The sequence below is a fragment of the Gigantopelta aegis genome, chromosome 14, assembly GCF_016097555.1.
Source record: "Gigantopelta aegis isolate Gae_Host chromosome 14, Gae_host_genome, whole genome shotgun sequence".
Taxonomy (NCBI): Eukaryota; Metazoa; Mollusca; class Gastropoda; order Neomphalida; family Peltospiridae; genus Gigantopelta; species Gigantopelta aegis.
In genome coordinates, this window is record NC_054712.1 from 26,681,060 (window position 1) to 26,700,504 (window position 19,445).

A 19,445-nucleotide genomic window follows, 5' to 3' on the forward strand; every position below is an offset into this window, starting at 1 on the left:
CAGCATTCGACAGATGGTGGCGGATTCCGTTCTCCGAAGATGCACAAGTCTTCTCCCCATGGACCAGTAGGAATCTGACAGGGGAAGAATAAGGCCAGCCGGAGTTAGCCCATCCCCCCAAGAGAAAGAAAGAAATGTTTTATTTAACGACGCACTCAACACATTTTATTTACGGTTATATGGCGTCAGACATATGGTTAAGGACCACACAGATTTTGAGAGGAAACCTGCTGTCGCCACTACATGGGCTACTCTTCTGATTAGCAGCAAGGGATCTTTTATTTGCGCTTCCCACAGGCAGGAAAGCACAAACCATGGCCTTTGTTGAACCAGTTATGGATCACTGGTCGGTGCAAGTGGTTTACACCTACCCACTGAGCCTTGCGGAGCACTCACTCAGGGTTTGGAGTCGGTATCTGGATTAAAAATCCCATGCCTCGACCGGGATCCGAACCCAGTACCTACCAGCCTGTAGACCGATGGCCTACCACGCCGCCACCGAGGCTGGTCATCCTCCAAGAGATGCATGTTAGTATTGACAGTGGGAAAGGTGACATCCGTCAGTGGTGTGGATGAATGAGGTTGTGAATTACGTAACGGGTCACAAATTCGTCCTCCAACAAATGGGTTCTGATTGGTGGGTAAGCATCGCCACCGCGGATGCAGGTGTTAGGTAACCATCCAACCCATGATTGTATACTGAACGCAAACAATATGGTGGAAGCATCCATCAGAACATTAAACCAACAAAACCCCGATTTTTTCTTACTAGTAAAATAGTAGAGAAGTTAGTTCAATTAGTAGGAAACAGGTCGTTAGTGTGCAGTACATTAACTAACTAGTGTTATCCAGACAAAAAGTCCTGGCACCAACCAGTGCACAACTTCAGAAAGGTGTCCAAAAAAACAATTTGTCAAAGTCAAGTCCTCACCTGTTGATTCGTTGGACATCTCGGGGTGCAGTCCTGAATCCAACAGACATCAGTGACGACGAGGATGATCAGAACACACCAGAGTTTGAGCTGCAACCACCGGACCCAGCTGATGGAATTTCTCAACATCTTCGGTAGACACATCCCTCAGGTAATAGTTCGCGAAGATGGAGTCTGTGGCCCAATAACACCCTGTTAAGATGCTGGTAATCGGTGTATTAAAATGCAGCGACATGGTGGCAGCTAAGGCACGCAGTTCATGTGGATTAGACGCCGACGGTGGAGGTAAACCCTCTGCCTGGTAAGCACACAGAATCATGGACCGTATCCAAGTGGACACTGTGTTCTTAGTAATGTCTTTCAAATGTCTCTGGTTGCAAGTGAGGAAAAACCGCTTTCGATGTTCGCAAAAAGACTTAAGGGCTCGAACAGGACATAACGACAAGTCCTCAACATCATGGGAACCCACAATGGAAGAGAGTGCTTTAACATCATAGGTGCGAGGAGATTGATCCGGCAGCTGATTCTTAGCAACAAAGTTCATCAAAAGGCCCAGTGAAACCGAAGAGTTGTCTCGATGAAAACACACCATGTCGACATCCAAAGCATGTATCTCTGACACTCTCGCCGCCATAGCGAACCCCAGCAGGAACACCGTCTTCCTTGTCAAAACCTCTAAAGATGCCTCAGCAGCAGGCTCGTAACGTGCTTTAGACAAGGCCCTCAGAACCAGATTGAGGTCCCATTTTGGTGGCCGAAAACATTGGACCTGATCATCGTGCTTGAAATCCTTGATCATGGAGTGGATCTCAGGAATCGTAGCCAGCTTAGTACCAGTGGCGGAGTCCTGAACAGTTGCAATAACCGAAACATAACCAGCAATAGTAGAGCCTTTGAGTTTCAATGTCGACCGGAGATACAGCAGAAAGTCTGCTAGTCTCTCAATACGAATAGTCTGAGGTTTCAGTTTCTTACTGATGCACCATCGATGAAAACATAACCACCGGACATTATATGCAGCAGCTGTGGATGACCGGTGAGCTTTCAAAATCGCCAACGTGGTCTGAGAAGAGAAACCCTTCTTCCTTAAACCTTCGGAGATAATGTCCACGTGTGTAGTTGGTACAAGCTTGGATTTGGATGATGCTGTCTCGATGTGGGATGAAGCAAGAGGCGATTCCAATCTGGTAGAGGTAGAGGATCTGGTGCCACAAGACGGATGAGGTCTGGATACCAGATTCTGCTTGGCCATTTTGGAGTGATGAGATGTATCTGACAATGGAACTCCTGAAACCGCTGGAGGACTCTTGGAAGTAACTCTAGTGGCAGGAACGCATAAGCGTCCAGATTGTCCCAGCTGATGGCCAATGCGTTGAGATCCAATGCATCTGAATCTGGAAGCCACAGCCCCAATGTTGTCTGACTGTTGAGATGTGCTCCCCAACCTTCTCGAGAGGCGTCCACGAACAGATGGTCGGTCGCTTGGAATGGTCTCAAAGAGACTCTGCCTAAGACGTTCGATAGAATCAGCCACCACTGAAGACTGGGCCGAAGGTTGTCAGGAAGGCTGATCATCAGTCTGGGGTTGTCCAATGTGATGAATGGATTCAGGAAGACTTGTAGGCGACATAACTGCAAGCGACCCCGTAGAGTCAAGTCTTGACTGAGGTCAAAAGACCCAGTAGGCTCTGCCACGCATGGAAAGTCACAGGTTCGGCCAGAACTTTGGATACCGCAGATTGAATCTTGGTCCATCGGTCGGCAGGAACCTGAAGGAGTCCCAGATCGGTATGCAGCTGAATCCCAATGAACTGGAGATTCTGTGTTGGTAGCAGTAGAGACTTTTCCTGGTTGACAATCCATCCGAGGCGGTTCAAGAACTGAAGTACGTAGCTGACTTGTCCCGCTAACTTCGTCTTGCTCTGGCACTTCAAAAGACAGTCATCCAGGTATGGGTAAAATGATATACCCTGCTGATGGAGAACCCGGGACCTCGGAGCTGTTATTCTTGTGAACAGCCAAGGAGCTACCGAAATGCCAAACGGCAGAACCATCCACTCGTAGTGCACTCCCTGTAGCACGAACCTGAGATACTTGTGATAGGCTGGATGGATAGGCACATGGAGGTAGGCATCCTTGATGTCCAGTGAGGCTAGCCAGTCATTTGGTTGAATAACGGTTCTCACATCGCGGGCTGTGAACATCTTGAACTGCGGTGGATGTTCGAGATGATGTAAGTTGAAGTACGCCAGGTTGTGGATCATTCTGAGGTCCATGGAATCTTTCTTGGGAACCAGAAAGATTTCTGAGTAAAACCCTGGAGTGATGTACTGCATAGGTATCTTCTGTACTGCTCCCTTCTCTAACAGTTTGTTGACTGTTTCTTGCAAGACCTGCACATGAGGACCCGAGTGGCAGGTTTCCCTTGGGAGATCTGGTCAAAGGTGGTGGGGAAGTAATTGCAGCCGATAACCGTGTCGTAATATCCCTGTTACAAACACGTCGTCACAGAGGTGTTCCCAATTTCTCCAATACCTCTGCAGTTGACCTCGGACAGTGGATGTTTCGACCAGTGTTGGACACACCAGAAGCGTGAGTTGAAAGTCATTGTTCAACGGAAAGTCGAGGGTCTGGCAAAGGTCATGATAATTTAAGGAGTCCTGGGTGTGCCGGCTGGCATCAACGACAGGGAGGCTTGCCTTGGGATCGATTCCCCGATCCGGCAGACTTTCTAGGTGTAGGTTGTCCCCAAAAGGGCTGCCGTTTAAAGGGCATGGACCGTCACGGATACTGGCGGAGCGACTGGTACCGTCACATCAGCCAAACTCTAAGTCACTGGTCCCGGTGAGGAAACCATAGCCGCTGGACCTGGAACCGATGAACTTGTAGCTGCCAAAGACACAATAGTCTCCTGGACCATGCTCAGTAACAGTGATTTCAACACCTCGGCGACGGACTCCAGGATGGATGCAGTCGGAGGAGTAGCAGCCAAGACAGTCCCCACCTTCTTTGCATGCTGGGCAAGCACCTTCAAGTAGTTGTCAAACTCCGCAGGACCTAGGGGCAGACATAGAAGGCAACGTGATTCCATATCGCAAGGCGGATGGCATCCAGGGCAAACATCATGCAGGTCTCCTCCCCACCAAAAACTTCCTGCACTTAGAGCAGGAACGTACAACCCTTGTAGAACTCGTATCAGACATTCTCAATCAAAACTGTAATGAGAAAGCAAACACATAAAATTGTACAATTGCAGTAAACAAGAAGCCACCATTTAAAAATGGTGACCGACAATCTTAACCAGCACACGTGAAAAAAGAAAGTTTCACATAACACTTTAAATAAAGTGATTACAACCAAAATAATGGTATAGTAATAAAGTAACAACATTATAGAATGTCTCACAACAATAAATTGAAGAATAAACCACAGTAATTAAAATAGATGGCTCAGATTACAACAGAGCGAAAATAAGAACGTCCGAACCATAGAAGCGAAGAAAAAAGAAGGAAGTTACAGTCACGTGACCGGAACAGGAAGGGGTACACAGTAGAAGAATTTAGGCCATCCTATTGGCTGTTGGGATGTTCGGAGCAGTCTACTAACCGTAGGGAATATACACTAGTTATAAGGACAGGTGATGTTGAAAAGAAAAGTGCTATTTTACTTTAAGTTAATATAATTTTACTAAATAATAGTTATAATCAGATATGTTACCTAAATATGGAGATAGAGATTAAAAACACTAACATTGAGGGTTGGGGTGGGGGTCAGGATATTCATATTTAAAAAATAGACTTAACTGCAACATTTGACTTTCAGGCATGGTAATAGTAGTTATTTACTAGCCCAACATTGAATATCACCAGACATGGGAGTGGGTCTACCATAATCTAGAAGCCCTGATTACATGTTTTACAACACATTATATTTTAAAATGAACAAAAACAAGAAAAAATTAATAATTATAATATAACATAAAATGTTTTGATTGGTCTGGCCTTACTGTGGTTTTATTTAGGCTTTCTTTGATGGCACTTGTTCGCTCCTTGTTCTCAATCAGTTGTATTTTTGCTTGTTGCCTGTAAAATAAAAGTTAATATAATAATTTGTATAGTTTTATTTGCTCGATAAAAAGCCACACAATCTACTTTAAGCAGCCACTATGCTGACATTCTTGATGATGTTAGAGTCAGTGACATTGTTGGAAAATACCAGTTTCATTGACATACCTGGAAGATAATGGTTTCAATGACACAGCTGGAAGATATTGGTTTCAATGAAACTGAGGTAATATATTGGTTTTAGTGACATTGAGGGACGATATTGGTTTCAGTAATCTTGGGGAAACATTATAAGACTCTATCATATGCAGTCATGCGGGATAGAAAACGTACACCCAAAGTAGTGAAAATTTCTATCTGGGTGTACCTGCAGAGTCCTATGGTCGAAATTTTCACCACTGAGGGTGTACGTTTTCTATCTCATTCATTCGGTAAATAAACTATTATTTTAAATGAACAGACTAAGATGGCTGAACAATAACTTTTTTATTTGACCATAAATAAATGACACTATCATATTTGCTGTTTGTTTCATGTGTTAAATAAAAATTTAACACTACAAATTAACAAGATAGCTTTTATAATGAAGGTTTTAATGTTATCATCTCACATGACGCTGTATATTACCAACAATGTCATGTTAAATGTTAGCGTGCGATATCCCATGTGGGATAGACATTTCTTACATAGCTTTCTTTCATGGGATAGCTCTGTCCCATATACCTGAGGATGAGAGAAATTGGTTTCAGTGATATTGAGGGAAGATATTGGTTTTAGTGACATTAAGGGAAAATATTGGTTTCAGTAACACTGAGGGAAGATCTTAGCTTCAATAACACTGGAGAAAGATATTGGTTTTAGTGACATTGAGGGAAGACAATGGTTTTGGTGATACTGAGGGAAGACATTGGTTTCAGTGGCTAATATCAGATTTTATCAACAGAAAGAGAAGTGCATATTAAAGCTGATGTCTGGAATGCACTCGCTTTGATAACCAACTTACTTTAGAAAGTGAAGTGTGTATTAAAGTGTAGCAGATGTCTGGAATGCACTTGATGTGATAACCAACATACTTTAGAAAGTGAAGTGCGTATTAAAGTGTAGCAGATGTCTGGAATGCACTCGCTGTGATAACCAACATACTTTAGAAAGTGAAGTGCGTATTAAAGTGTAGCAGATGTCTGGAATGCACTCGCTGTGATAACCAATATACTTTAGAAAGTGAAGTGCGTATTAAAGTGTAGCAGATGTCTGGAATGCACTCGCTGTGATAACCAACATACTTTAGAAAGTGAAGTGCGTATTAAAGTGTAGCAGATGTCTGGAATATTAAAGTGTAGCAGATGTCTGGAATGCACTCGCTGTGATAACCAACATACTTTAGAAAGTGAAGTGCGTATTAAAGTGTAGCAGATGTCTGGAATGCACTCGCTGTGATAACCAACATACTTTAGAAAGTGAAGTGCGTATTAAAGTGTAGCAGATGTCTGGAATGCACTCGCTGTGATAACCAACATACTTTAGAAAGTGAAGTGCGTATTAAAGTGTAGCAGATGTCTGGAATGCACTCGCTGTGATAACCAACATACTTTAGAAAGTGAAGTGCGTATTAAAGTGTAGCAGATGTCTGGGATGCACTCGCTGTGATAACCAACATACTTTAGAAAGTGAAGTGCGTATTAAAGTGTAGCAGATGTCTGGGATGCACTCGCTGTGATAACCAACATACTTTAGAAAGTGAAGTGCGTATTAAAGTGTAGCAGATGTCTGGGATGCACTCGCTGTGATAACCAACATACTTTAGAAAGTGAAGTGCGTATTAAAGTGTAGCAGATGTCTGGGATGCACTCGCTGTGATAACCAACATACTTTAGAAAGTGAAGTGTGTATTAAAGTGTAGCAGATGTCTGGAATGCACTCGCTGTGATAACCAACATACTTTAGCCGCTCTGCTTTCTGGTCTGCCTCCTGCAACTTCCGCAGGCGCATCCTCTCACGGGCCGTCATCTGTCTCGTCCTGGTGGGCTTCGTCTCCTCCGCTCTACGAAGATCAGCTAAATGACTCTTCTCACGCCTATTAAAGAAAAGGAATATTTGTTTAATAACATCTCAGCATACTGGATTCCTGAAAAATAATTACATTATTTTTCACGAATCAACACTTCCTCACACATTCTTCACTACATAAGCATAAAAATTAACTTAAAATGAATGTACAAAATAAAAAGGACCTACTCACCATTATGAAACATTAGATGAAATACTGATAGTAAAGAACATAAATTCCTAAACTAAAATGATCATAATATTTAAACTATTCAACTTACAGAAAGTTGGCAATTTCGTCTGCCTCCTGATCAGCTTTTTGTTGGTCATGGTTATGCTTAGAACGATGTTCTTGAGACATTTTCTGAAAATAAACACAAAACCTGCTGCAGTGAATAGTACACAGAACTGTACTGCACTCTACTACACATGTTTACTATTCTCACACATCTTTATGTACAAATACAATCATGATAATCTGGGACATACAAATAAAAATAAAGAATTTAACTGAGCTGTACTAGCGATGGGCTGTAGAATTAATCTCCTATAGTGGTTTCTCATGAAAGGGTATATGCTGTCCTTTCTGTGGGAAAGTGTATATAATAAAACATGACTTGCATAATATCACCTAAATTGTAGCATGCGCGAAAAGGTCACATCATAATACTTTTTTTGAGCTTCTATAAATATCAGGGCAATCAAGAACACACCAGATATACAGAAATAAATATTTTAAGCAAAAGAATGTAATTTTAACAAGAAATACCATACCACTCTGTAAAAGGAACATGGACCCTTAATGTGTTATGATGCCAACTATGATGTGCTGTAAAAATGTTCTTCCAACACATATTTTTACTTTTCATAAGCAGATATTCTATTATTAAATTTTATTGTATAAATTGTATAAAATTGCTTAGTATAGCAAAGTGATTTTATACTAAATAATGACTGTCATACATCAATAAAAAATTTTTTAAATGGCATACAATTCTTGTAATTACAAACAAGAAGACTTATTTAGTTAAAAATACACATAATTCAGTTTCTAACGTTCTATTCCTGACCTGTTTTATGTTATGACATCCCATAATATGACATAATGAAGTCATCTTCTGAGGTTTATTGAAGAATAACATTAAGTTTTTTAGTGACATCATCCTTCAGAACAGAGTAAATTGTACAATGTAGGAAATTTTTAATTAGATCTTTTGGTGTGTCTTGAACTTCTACGCCATATTTTAGGAAAGGAAAGTAATGTTCAACAATACCTCAGCCGATTTCTTAAACTAGCCTACTTGGTGTCTAACATAAGGCTAATACGATATTTGATTGACAAAGAGACTGAGCTACATAGCCTACTCCTATCAATAAACCAGCTATGGATTTTTATATGCACTTTCCCATAGACAATACAGTACATACCACAGCCTCTGATATAGCAGCTACAGAGCACGGATTAGATTGGAAACAACCATAGACAATACAGTACATACTATGACCTCTGATATACCAGCTATAGAGCACCGATTAGAATTGGAAACAACCATAGACAATACAGTACATACCATGACCTCTGATATAGCAGCTATAGAGCATTGATTAGAATTGGAAACAACCATAGACAATACAGTACATACCACAGCCTCTGATATAGCAGCTATAGAGCACTGATTGCAATTGGAAACAACCATAGACATGCATGGCCATGCATATGTTATTATTTTTGGGGCCAATTGAAAATCCAGTTATTACAAGATGATTCTGTTTTAACCATATTGTATTATCATTGGTATGTATTAATATTAATTTTGTTTTAATTATTATTGTAAATACTATCTATATATGTAACATGTATGTTTGGTTGTTTAGCCACTGTTCCCACTGAATTTGATAAATCATATGAGAAGTTATGAACTAAAAAAAAAATAACCATGAAAATGATTTGGACTTAGCTTTTTCTCCACAAGTGTAGACATGCTTTCACAGTTGAAGATATACATGCAGCAAGCTTACAAAAATGAAAACATGCTTGCGGGAAGCTTGCACAGTTGAAGATATGCATGCAGCAAGCTTGCGCAAGCTTGCAAAATGAAAACATGCTTGCGGCAAGCTTGCACAGTTGAAGATATGCTTGCAGCAAGCTAGCAAAAATAAAAACATGCTTGCGGGAAGCTTGCACATGCTTTCACAAATGAAAACATGCATGCAGCAAGCTTGCAGAAATACTGACTACCTTACGCGAGCTAAATGTTAGCTTGCAAATAGCTTGCATTGCTTGTACTACCTTGTAACAACCTTGTAACTACCTTGCAACAACCTAGCCGCAAGCATGCATTTTTGTTTGGGAATACAGTACATACCACAGCCTCTGATATAGCAGCTATAGAGCACCGATTAGAATTGGAAACAACCATAGACAATACAGTACATATCACGGCCTCTGATATAGCAGCTATAGAGCACCGATTAGAATTGGAAACAACCATAGACAATACAGTACATACCATGACCTCTGATATAGCAGCTATAGAGCACCGATTAGAATTGGAAACAACCATAGACAATACAGTACATACCACGGCCTCGAATTGGAAACAACCATAGACAATACAGTACATACCACGACCTCTGATATACCAGCTATAGAGCACCGATTAGAATTGGAAACAACCATAGACAATACAGTACATACCGCGGCCTCTGATATAGCAGCTATAGAGCACCGATTAGAATTGGAAACAACCATAGACAATACAGTACATACCGCGGCCTCTGATATACCAGCTATAGAGCACCGATTAGAATTGGAAACAACCATAGAAAATACAGTACATACCACGGCCTCTGATATACCAGCTATAGAGCACCGATTACAATTGGAAACAACCATAGACAATACAGTACATACCACGGCCTCTGATATAGCAGCTATAGAGCACCGATTACAATTGGAAACAACCATAGACAATACAGTACATACCACGGCCTCTGATATAGCAGCTATAGAGCATTGATTAGAATTGGAAACAACCATAGACAATACAGTACATACCATGGCCTCTGATATAGCAGCTATAGAGCACCGATTAGAATTGGAAACAACCATAGACAATACAGTATATACCACGGCCTCTGATATACCAGTATAGAGCATTGATTAGAATTGGAAACAACCACAGACAATACAGTATATACCATGGCCTCTGATATACCAGCTATAGAGCACCGATTAGAATTGGAAACAACCATAGACAATACAGTACATACCATGACCTCTGATATACCAGCTATAGAGCACTGATTAGCATTGGAAACAACCTTAGACAATACAGTACATACCACAGCCTCTGATATACCAGCTATAGAGCAATGATTAGAATTGGAAACAACCATAGACAATACAATACATACCACGGCCTCTGATATACCAGCTATAGAGAAATGATTAGAATTGGAAACAACCTTGGTGTGCCATTAACTTCTAAGTTATATTTGAATGCCCTATTCTTAGAAAATGCTGAGACTCAACAATATATTTCACTTACTGCTATATGAGCGGCAATGAAAGGCAGTTTTGTGATTTCTGTAGCTGATGGTCTTTCGTAAGGATCCTTGACCAACATTCTGAAATTTAGAATTATGAAATTAGAATTAGTAAACAGTTACAAATGGCCACATAAACCAAAGCAATTCATTTATAATTTGTGAATAAAAGAGATATATTCAAAACTGTCTTAATAAGCTTACAAACCATTTTGTGGTTATAATCACCAGTTAAATAAAATTATATTGAACGACCTCTGAATCAAACAGAGCAAACTGTTTTACAGAATCTAATACTAATAATGTTTCGATAAGTAAAATTCATACAATTAGATTCATGTACATAACAATGCCAACACAATTTTTGTTTTTAAAATGTAGTCTGTCATCCGATTTCAGGCAATATTCAAACAAATATAATTTCTTGTCCAATTAATAATTATTTTATTTATTTCCATCAAATTCTGAGTTAATTAATTAGTCAGTTACTATACTGTAAAAAAACACACATACAAAAAACACAAACAATCCCATTATATTTCAAATGTTGTTAACATAGAAGTCAACAAAAATAATAATAGGTAAACAATGGTTATATCATTAAAGGGACAGTCCTTGTAAGACATTTTCGACTAACAGAGTCTTTTTGTTAGCTAAAATTAAATATCAGGGCTGGCCAAAAGTACTCGTCAGCTCACCCCAGATGAGTAAAGAGTTGCTCGGACAATCAAAATTTACAATTTAGTTGTCCACTGGGCAACCAAAATTTCCAAACACCACGTGTCTGTTTATCCCTTTTGTACACCTGAAATTTTTGTAATTCTGTAGTCTGCAGCAAGCATGCGTGTGCGTGCGTGTGTGAGGCCCCTGATTATTATACCGAGTACTGTATTTGACCGGAAGTAGACCCACGTCTTTGAATAAGCACCACTCCATTTTGAAGGCATTTAAAAAATTAGCATTTATTTGTAAATCATGGTATTTTATGTCAGTGTCCGTGAAGTAAATTGCTAAAAACGTTGAAGAATCGAGAAATAGTTGTTTAGAACATTACAATCCAGCACGTTACTAAGATAGATCAGTAGACTCTTTGTAAAGTTAGTTTTTGCTTTATCTATGTGAGCTCGCGCAACACACATATGATGTAAAATGAGGTCAGGGAATTCCCACCGCACGGTCGGTTTTTCACTAATGTAGTAGCGTTTCGTATTACGAAACTAGGTTGAACATCTGCAAGTTTTCACAGTTGTTTCCCAATTAAATTTGTGTGTTAAATACAATTAACATTTAAGTAACTAAATGTGGAAGAACAGTAAGTAGGCATGCGTGCATGAAGATTTGTAACGGGATCAAAGCAGTCTCTGACTGAGTCTGTGTGTCAGACTCAAGCTGAGAGCGCCAAACGCCGGAATCTGTAAGGAAAACCGAGAGTAAATTGTGAAAATTAAATGTCCAGAAATGCAAAGTTCTGCATCTACAAGTAAAATTCATCCTGAAAAATAGAGGGGAATACTTTTTTAATCTTTCAACTCGTCCGTCATGAACCCTCCCCTCTCAAAAAAACAACAACAACAAAACAACCCAAAATCCCCCCCCTGCAAAAATAATAATAATAATAATAATAAATAAATAAAAATTAAATTAAATAATAATGTTATTTACTGTGAAATCATTAACCCAAAGTAGCATATTTTCGATAATCATTTTAAAGTAGTCCTAAAGTGTTAAAGTTTAAAAAAAAATCATAAACTCATTTCCAATTTTGCTTCATAATAGAATTTAATTTTTTTAATTTTTCACATTCACAAATTAAAGGAAATGAACATATTTAGTAATACAGGGCTTACACATGCTTTGTATGATGTGAAATTGTTTGAAACATACAGTTTAATTTTGATTTAAACTGCTTATGTTTTGGGACGAGTTAATTTGTTTGTGGGCAAGAGAAATTTGAGAGTTACCCAGCGGGCAAATGAACATTTTAGGATATAGGCAGCCCTGAATATTAAAGATATTTTCTTGTTTAGACTATCAGTGTCTGTATAAACAAGGTGCTTGTTGTCATCCTAATGTTTGTTGTAGCCCAAACCGGATTTTACATTGACAATTTTGTATGTGCAAAAAAATATACTTCATATATATCATAAAGAAAATAAACATTGACTGTTACAAACACACTGGATATACTAAATTGGTATTTAAAGAAGAAAATATATTTATTTTGTAATTTTAGTAGTCAAAAATACTGTTAGTCGAAAACATCTTGCAATGGCTGCAAATTCAGGACAGTCCCTTTAATCATGTCTTGTCAAATATTAAAAAAATCAATTTCAAAATTTCAAACTACTCACTTTTTAAAAACATTATTAAGTTCCTTGGAATATGTACTTGGCAGGTCAGGAGGGTCTCCCTCCACTATTTTATACATGACAGCCATTAAGCTCTGACCAAAGAAGGCATGATCTAAGGCACAAACTTCAAACAGAATACATCCAATAGACCTGCAAGAAAACAATACTCTTTAAATAAGGCAATAGAGTTATAATATATCTTTGAAAACAGTACCTAATCATTTCACCCCTGCAGCTAAATATTTATTTCGGGGGTATGGTGTGGTGTAAAACAAAATTCTTATTAAGTTTAAAATGTTAAAATAAATGTTAAAATAAATGTTAAAATAAATATAAATGACAAGTAATGTTTAACCATAAATTTTTAAAATCTGTTTTAAAAATGGCATAATGCATTGTAATAAGTGCCATCAGTGATTAAGGAATGAAAAGTTTTACAACAAATTAAGAACCTTGTAATCATCTGTTCATATAATTATAATCATTATTGTTATTAGTCCATGCATTGTAATACGTAATGGCTTAATAAACTTATCTCACATAAGTAACCTTACCATGAATCAACAAACTTACTATATCAGTAAACTTACGATATTTACCAATATTTACCACATGTCAGTAATGTTACCAAACCTCGGTAAACTTAACATCAGTACACGTACATATCAACTTACCACACATCAACAAACTTTGACATGCCAGTTAATTTTCCAGACATCAGTAAAATTTACCAAACATCAGAAAACTTATCAAGCATCAGTAAACTTACCACACATAGGTAAACATATCACACATAGGTAAATGTATCGCACATCAGTAAACATCGCAGATCACAAATCTGCTAACTTAACAGATAAAGTTTTAATGTACAATTACTTCATTTAATTAACCACACATCAGTAATCTTATGAACCAACCACCTGTGGGGCATCCTTCATACTCTAACAACTCAGAGCTGATGTAGAATAAGGTATCAGTCAACTGGATAACAATCAGTAAACTTATCAAACATCAAAAATGGAGTTGTATCCTTCATGTTTTAACAACTCGGAGCCAATGTAGAATGTGGAATCAGTAAACTTACCAAACATCTAAAATGGAGTTGAATCCTTCATGTTTTAACACCTCAGAGCAAATGTAGAATGCGGAATCCGTAAACTTACCAAACATCTGACTTGGGAGTTGTATCCTTCATGTTTTAACACCTCAGAGCCAATATAGAATGCGGAATCAGTAAACTTACCAAACATCTGACTTGGAGTTGTATCCTTCATGTTTTAACACCTCAGAGCGAATGTAGAATGCGGAATCAGTAAACTTACCAAACATCTGACTTGGAGTTGTATCCTTCATGTTTTAACACCTCAGAGCCAATGTAGAATGCGGAATCAGTAAACTTACCAAACATCTGACTTGGAGTTGTATCCTTCATGTTTTAACACCTCAGGGCTCATGTAATATGGAGTACCAGTAAATGTAGATGCCATGTCTGTTGTACCCATCAAGATGCGTGATATTCCAAAATCACCTATCTTTATCATGTTGTTCTTTAAGAAGATATTTCTGAAAAACAATGGTCTTCATGTATCAAGGTAATGAACTAAATGTTAAAACTGGAATGTGACCCTAACACTGCCATGTATTGTCATCAGATTTGTTTAAAAGTTTGTTTTGTTTAACGGCACCACTAGAGCACATTGATCGGCTATTGGATGTCAAACATTTGGTCATTCTGATTCGTAGTCATCAGAGGAAACCTGCTACATTTTTCCTCATGTAGCAAGGGATCTTCTATATGGACTTTCCCAGACAGGAAAGCACATATCATGGCCTTTGACTGGGAAAACCCCCAAAAAGTTGAATGGATCAGAGGTGGTTTGATCCTGCACACAAGCACCTCAAATGATAACTCAATCGACTGTGCTAAATCCCACTCAGTCATCAGATTTGAGATAATAAATAAAATTTAAAAAATTAAAACCATCTAGGAATGTGGAATAAACAAGCCCACATCTGAAGGGGTAAAGTAGGTGTATACTCTTCAAAAAGATGATTTAAAAAAAACAATAGAAAAAACCCAACATATTTGCCGCAGGATTAGCAGCAAGTGTATCTTTTATATGAACTCTTGTAAATCTCTGTGCAAGTATCAGTGTCCAGTGGCGGATCCAGAAAATCCATTTGGGGGGGGGGGGGGGCCAGTGACATGAGACGGAATGCCAAGGGAACTTTGGGGGCTTGGAGGGGGATCGTAAAACAAATGAAAATTAGTATATAATAAAACTAACTATCACAAAATTTGGGGGGGGGGGGGGGGGGGGGGGCTAGATCTGCTTCTGGACTGTATGTGCAAGTACTGAATGGTTAACACTATCCTCTATGCCAATGTGATTAATCCTAATGATGTTTCAATAATAAATTATAATCACAAATTGATTGATTTGGCTCTGCCAATGTGATGATCGATTATTAAAATTCATAATCAATTTTGAGGGAAAATGTTAAAAATAACTGTTCCTCCCATTTAGATTATGAAATTGATGTAAATATGTTGGGGTTGGGGGTTTTGTTTTCATGTGTACATAAAAAAAAAAATATTAAATAGTTATAAATGGTAAAACTCTTGATTTGTAGGCTCTTTCCCAATGAACAGCGCTTATAATTCAAATTCTTCTTAGGTTCGTATAATTCTATCCGACCATATAATCGAAAGTTGATCGGTTGGTGCAAACTGATTATAAATAATAATCAATGATGAAATTGCCACCGATTCCATTCCACTAATACAGGGTCGTAGCTAGCAGGGGCAAGGGGAGCAGTTGCACCCCCACCCCAACCCAAAAAAACCCCAACTAGTTATTGATATTGAAGTTTGAAGTATGTAACCTTCCTGAAATGGCTGTAAAATGGTATTAAAGAGCCTCCAGATTTCAAAATTTCCTGGGAACCCCCTAGTGTTTTGCACCTTCCATGATTGTTCATTCCAAGAATTCATCTGCATCCCCACCCCAACCCCACTATCCCACAAGAAGTCCTAGCTACGGCCCTGTAATAGATCCTACAACTGATCACACATCAAGCTCTTTGGAAGGAATGGCAAACTGACCTGGTTTTTAGATCTCTGTGCAGGACTCGACGACTGTGCATGTAATGAACGGCTAACACCAGCTGTACTAGCCAGTCCACCACAGTCTTCTCATCAAAGCTGGTCTTGTTTTTTCTATTTTGAGTTATCTTGTGGTCTAGGTCTCCACCCTAGAATACAGAATAAATCATATCAATGACTTGTTAAAATACAGTGGAAAATGTGGATATATACAGCGGTCATTAAGCAGCCACCAAAGGCATTTTTAAAAATGGCATTTTAAGACAGGTTTCTGCTTAATACAGGTTAGTTTATACTGTACTAGATGATTTGGGAGAATAAAATGTGGCTGCTTAATACAGGTGCTGTTAGAGCAGGTTTGACTATATTTCTAAAACATAACATGGTGTTTATTTTTAAACTAATATATATAAGGCCTCTAATTTGGTGGTATATTTCTCTTTTTTTGCAAACAGCGTAGTAGAATATTCTGCCAAATGATCTCCAAAAATGTAAAACCCAGAGTTATTTTCTAACAAAATATTCATTATTACAATGTATTTTTTCGCCAAATTTGAATACAATTTGCCAGTTGTTCTTAAAATTTGCATTTGGCGAATTTGGCGAGTGGCAGTACTCAGCTAGCAGTGCCAAACATTTATTAATCTGTCAGCCTGGTGATTATATTCTTATTGGAGATTCATAAAATGATATGTATGAATAGAGATTACCTCGCAGTATTCTGTAATAATACAAAAAAACTCTCCATCAATAAAACTGTCGTGAAACTTGACAATACTGGGGTGGTCGAGTTTAGACAGCAGTCTGGCTTCGTGCATGGCATCAACCGTTTCATCAGGTTGGAGGTCACCAACAGAAATTTCCTTCAAAACTTTCCTGAAAACAAAATTTTGATATTAATACTAGGATTACAGAAGAATTTTTTTTTTGAATCATTATGACTATATGCATGTTGTCATGTTCATTGGGAAATTACTATTTTACAATTAATATCAATTCAGTATATTTGTGTTTTCTGAGAACAAACCCAAACCCTAGCATATTTACATCAATTCTTTCATCTAACCTGTAGGAAAAACTGCAGTTCCAAGCCAATTGAATAGGGATTTCTGTAATCGATCATCACTACCAAAATGTATCTTTATTTTGGTCAAAACAAACCCATATATTTTTTTTTAATTTAAATTATACTCAGATGTCAGGGGGAAAAATGTGTTTCTTTTGTCTAACAACACCACCAGATCACTTCTTTTTTTAAAAATTATTCACAGATTCCGTTACACTGTGCCTACCCCCATCCAGGGGAAACAAGGGAAGGTGGTCAACATGACCCAGGAATTTTTTTAAGTGTTTTTTAACTCAACTTTCACTCACACATTCACATGACATCCAAGGCTATATCTGTACACGTAATGTATGGCAACTGTACAGTTATTGTAAAACGTTGAAAAATATACATATAAAAGTTTGTTTGTTTTGTTTTTGTCAGGTTTTTTTTTTCTTTTCTGAGCCATCGAAAGTTGGAATACAAGTTAATTTGCTAGGTGTTTTCACGGAAAAGACAATAATAGTTAGCCCACCCGGTATTAAATTTATGATATCTACTTTCACTGAAGGAAATTTCCCTTTCTATTATATATCTTAGTCTTAACTCCTTCAACAAATGGTTTATATTTAGCTTGTTATTTGTCTTTGTCTATATATAGAGTGTTTTGTATAAAGTAATAGCAAATCAAGAACTGTATCCGTCCTTATAGTCTCGTTAACACCAAACAGAACAAGTTCTAAGCTCAGAGTCATATTATTTATGTGTGTACAAGATGCGGTCAACCAATTCCAAAAATAAGTCCAGAAGCTTTGTACTACTGAGCATTTCCAAAACAAATGGATAAGAGTTTCCTTTTCCTTACCACAAAATGTACAGAGACTGTTGTCCTTTATATGGAGTAAGTGTAAAAAGCTATTTGTGGTAAGAATTCGGTTTATTAATCTAAATTGAAACCATCTCAATTTTGTATCCCGAGTAATACTAAATACTTTAATATGAATTTTCTCCCATTTTCGATTCACTGCTAAAATATCATTCCAGCTGTTATAGGACCTGTTAATCACATCCATTGCATCCTGAATATAGATGTAGATTATAAATGTTCTCCATAATGAAAAATATTTATCATTCCTAGACCCCCATCCTTAACTGCCGTACAAACTATTTTTCTTTTAATTCTATCCGGCTTATTGTTCCACAGAAATGTGAACAAGATTCTGTTAAGACTTTTCAGGATGGATTTGGCAGAGTTAGGAGTAGGTAGTTTAACTTTGATATCAATAGAGATTTCAAAATAGCAATTCTACCAAATGGAGTTATGACTCTCTTTATCCATTTGTTTATAATTTGCTGTATTTCCAAAAACTTTCCTTCATAGTTCAAAGATGTCAATCTTCTAAATTAGTGGAAAACGTTATTTCCAGTATTTTAAAAATCTTTGGATTCCATTCTATATTAATATGTGGAAGGAATTTTCTTGAACAATTTTTCATTGAGCCAAACAATACTGCTTGCGTTTTGGTGCAATTTATTTTTAGTCCAGATATGCCAGCAAAGCTGTCTAATACATCAATAGTGTTTTCAAAGCTACATCTACTACCATCCAGTAAAAATTTTGTGTCATCCGCATGTTGAGAAATAAGAAATTCCTGGTTGTTTATCTCTATACCCTTAATGTTAACATTTTTTCGAACCGTTCCTGCTAGTATTTCTGTACATAATAGGAAAATATATGGAGACAAAGGGTCGCCTTGACGACAGCCTCTCATAATTTTAAAGCTTGATGACATTTTCTCATTTAAGATTATACTAGCTTTTATATCATTATAAAAAACATGTATCCATCTTTTAATGGATTCGCCAAATCCAAAAATTGTCAATGTTTTATGTATAAAAGACCAAGAGATGGAATCAAATGCTTTTTCAAAGTCGATGGATAGAAGTAGCCCCGGAATATTATGAGTTTCAGTGTATGCCATAACATCATATAAAACTCTTATGTTATTTCCTATATACCGATTAACCATAAAGCCACTTGATCTTCATTAATAATAGCAATACAAGCTGAGGCCATTTTATAAATAACAGTCAAAAGAGAGATGGGCTGCCAATTTTTTAGAAACCATTTTGGCATGTCTCCTTTTGGTAAACAGGTAATTATACCTAACTTTTGTGTAACTGAAAGTTCACCCTTCATAAAACTGTAGTTTAAAGATCTATTAATAAAATGTCCCAAATGTATCCGGAAAACCTTAAAGAACTCTGCAGTATAACCATCTACACCTGGACTTGTATTATTCTTTATGTATTTTAATGATATCCGTAATTCATCATATGTAATAGGGCTCTC

At 37.6% G+C, this 19,445-nt stretch overlaps 1 protein-coding gene across 1 annotated transcript in view; it reads right to left on the reverse strand.

Annotated features, from left to right (window-relative positions):
- Positions 1–19,445, reverse strand: part of LOC121388429 (serine/threonine-protein kinase Nek11-like) — a 42,135-nt gene that overhangs the window by 16,224 nt on the left and 6,466 nt on the right. Inside the window, exons 2-9 of the mRNA XM_041519744.1 lie at positions 16,758–16,923; positions 16,048–16,196; positions 14,343–14,504; positions 12,942–13,091; positions 10,593–10,671; positions 7,323–7,405; positions 6,935–7,069; positions 4,938–5,013 (exon numbers count right to left, since the gene is read on the reverse strand). Of these exons, the coding sequence (XP_041375678.1) occupies positions 4,938–5,013; positions 6,935–7,069; positions 7,323–7,405; positions 10,593–10,671; positions 12,942–13,091; positions 14,343–14,504; positions 16,048–16,196; positions 16,758–16,923 (1,000 nt within the window). The remainder of the gene's footprint in view (positions 1–4,937; positions 5,014–6,934; positions 7,070–7,322; positions 7,406–10,592; positions 10,672–12,941; positions 13,092–14,342; positions 14,505–16,047; positions 16,197–16,757; positions 16,924–19,445) is intronic.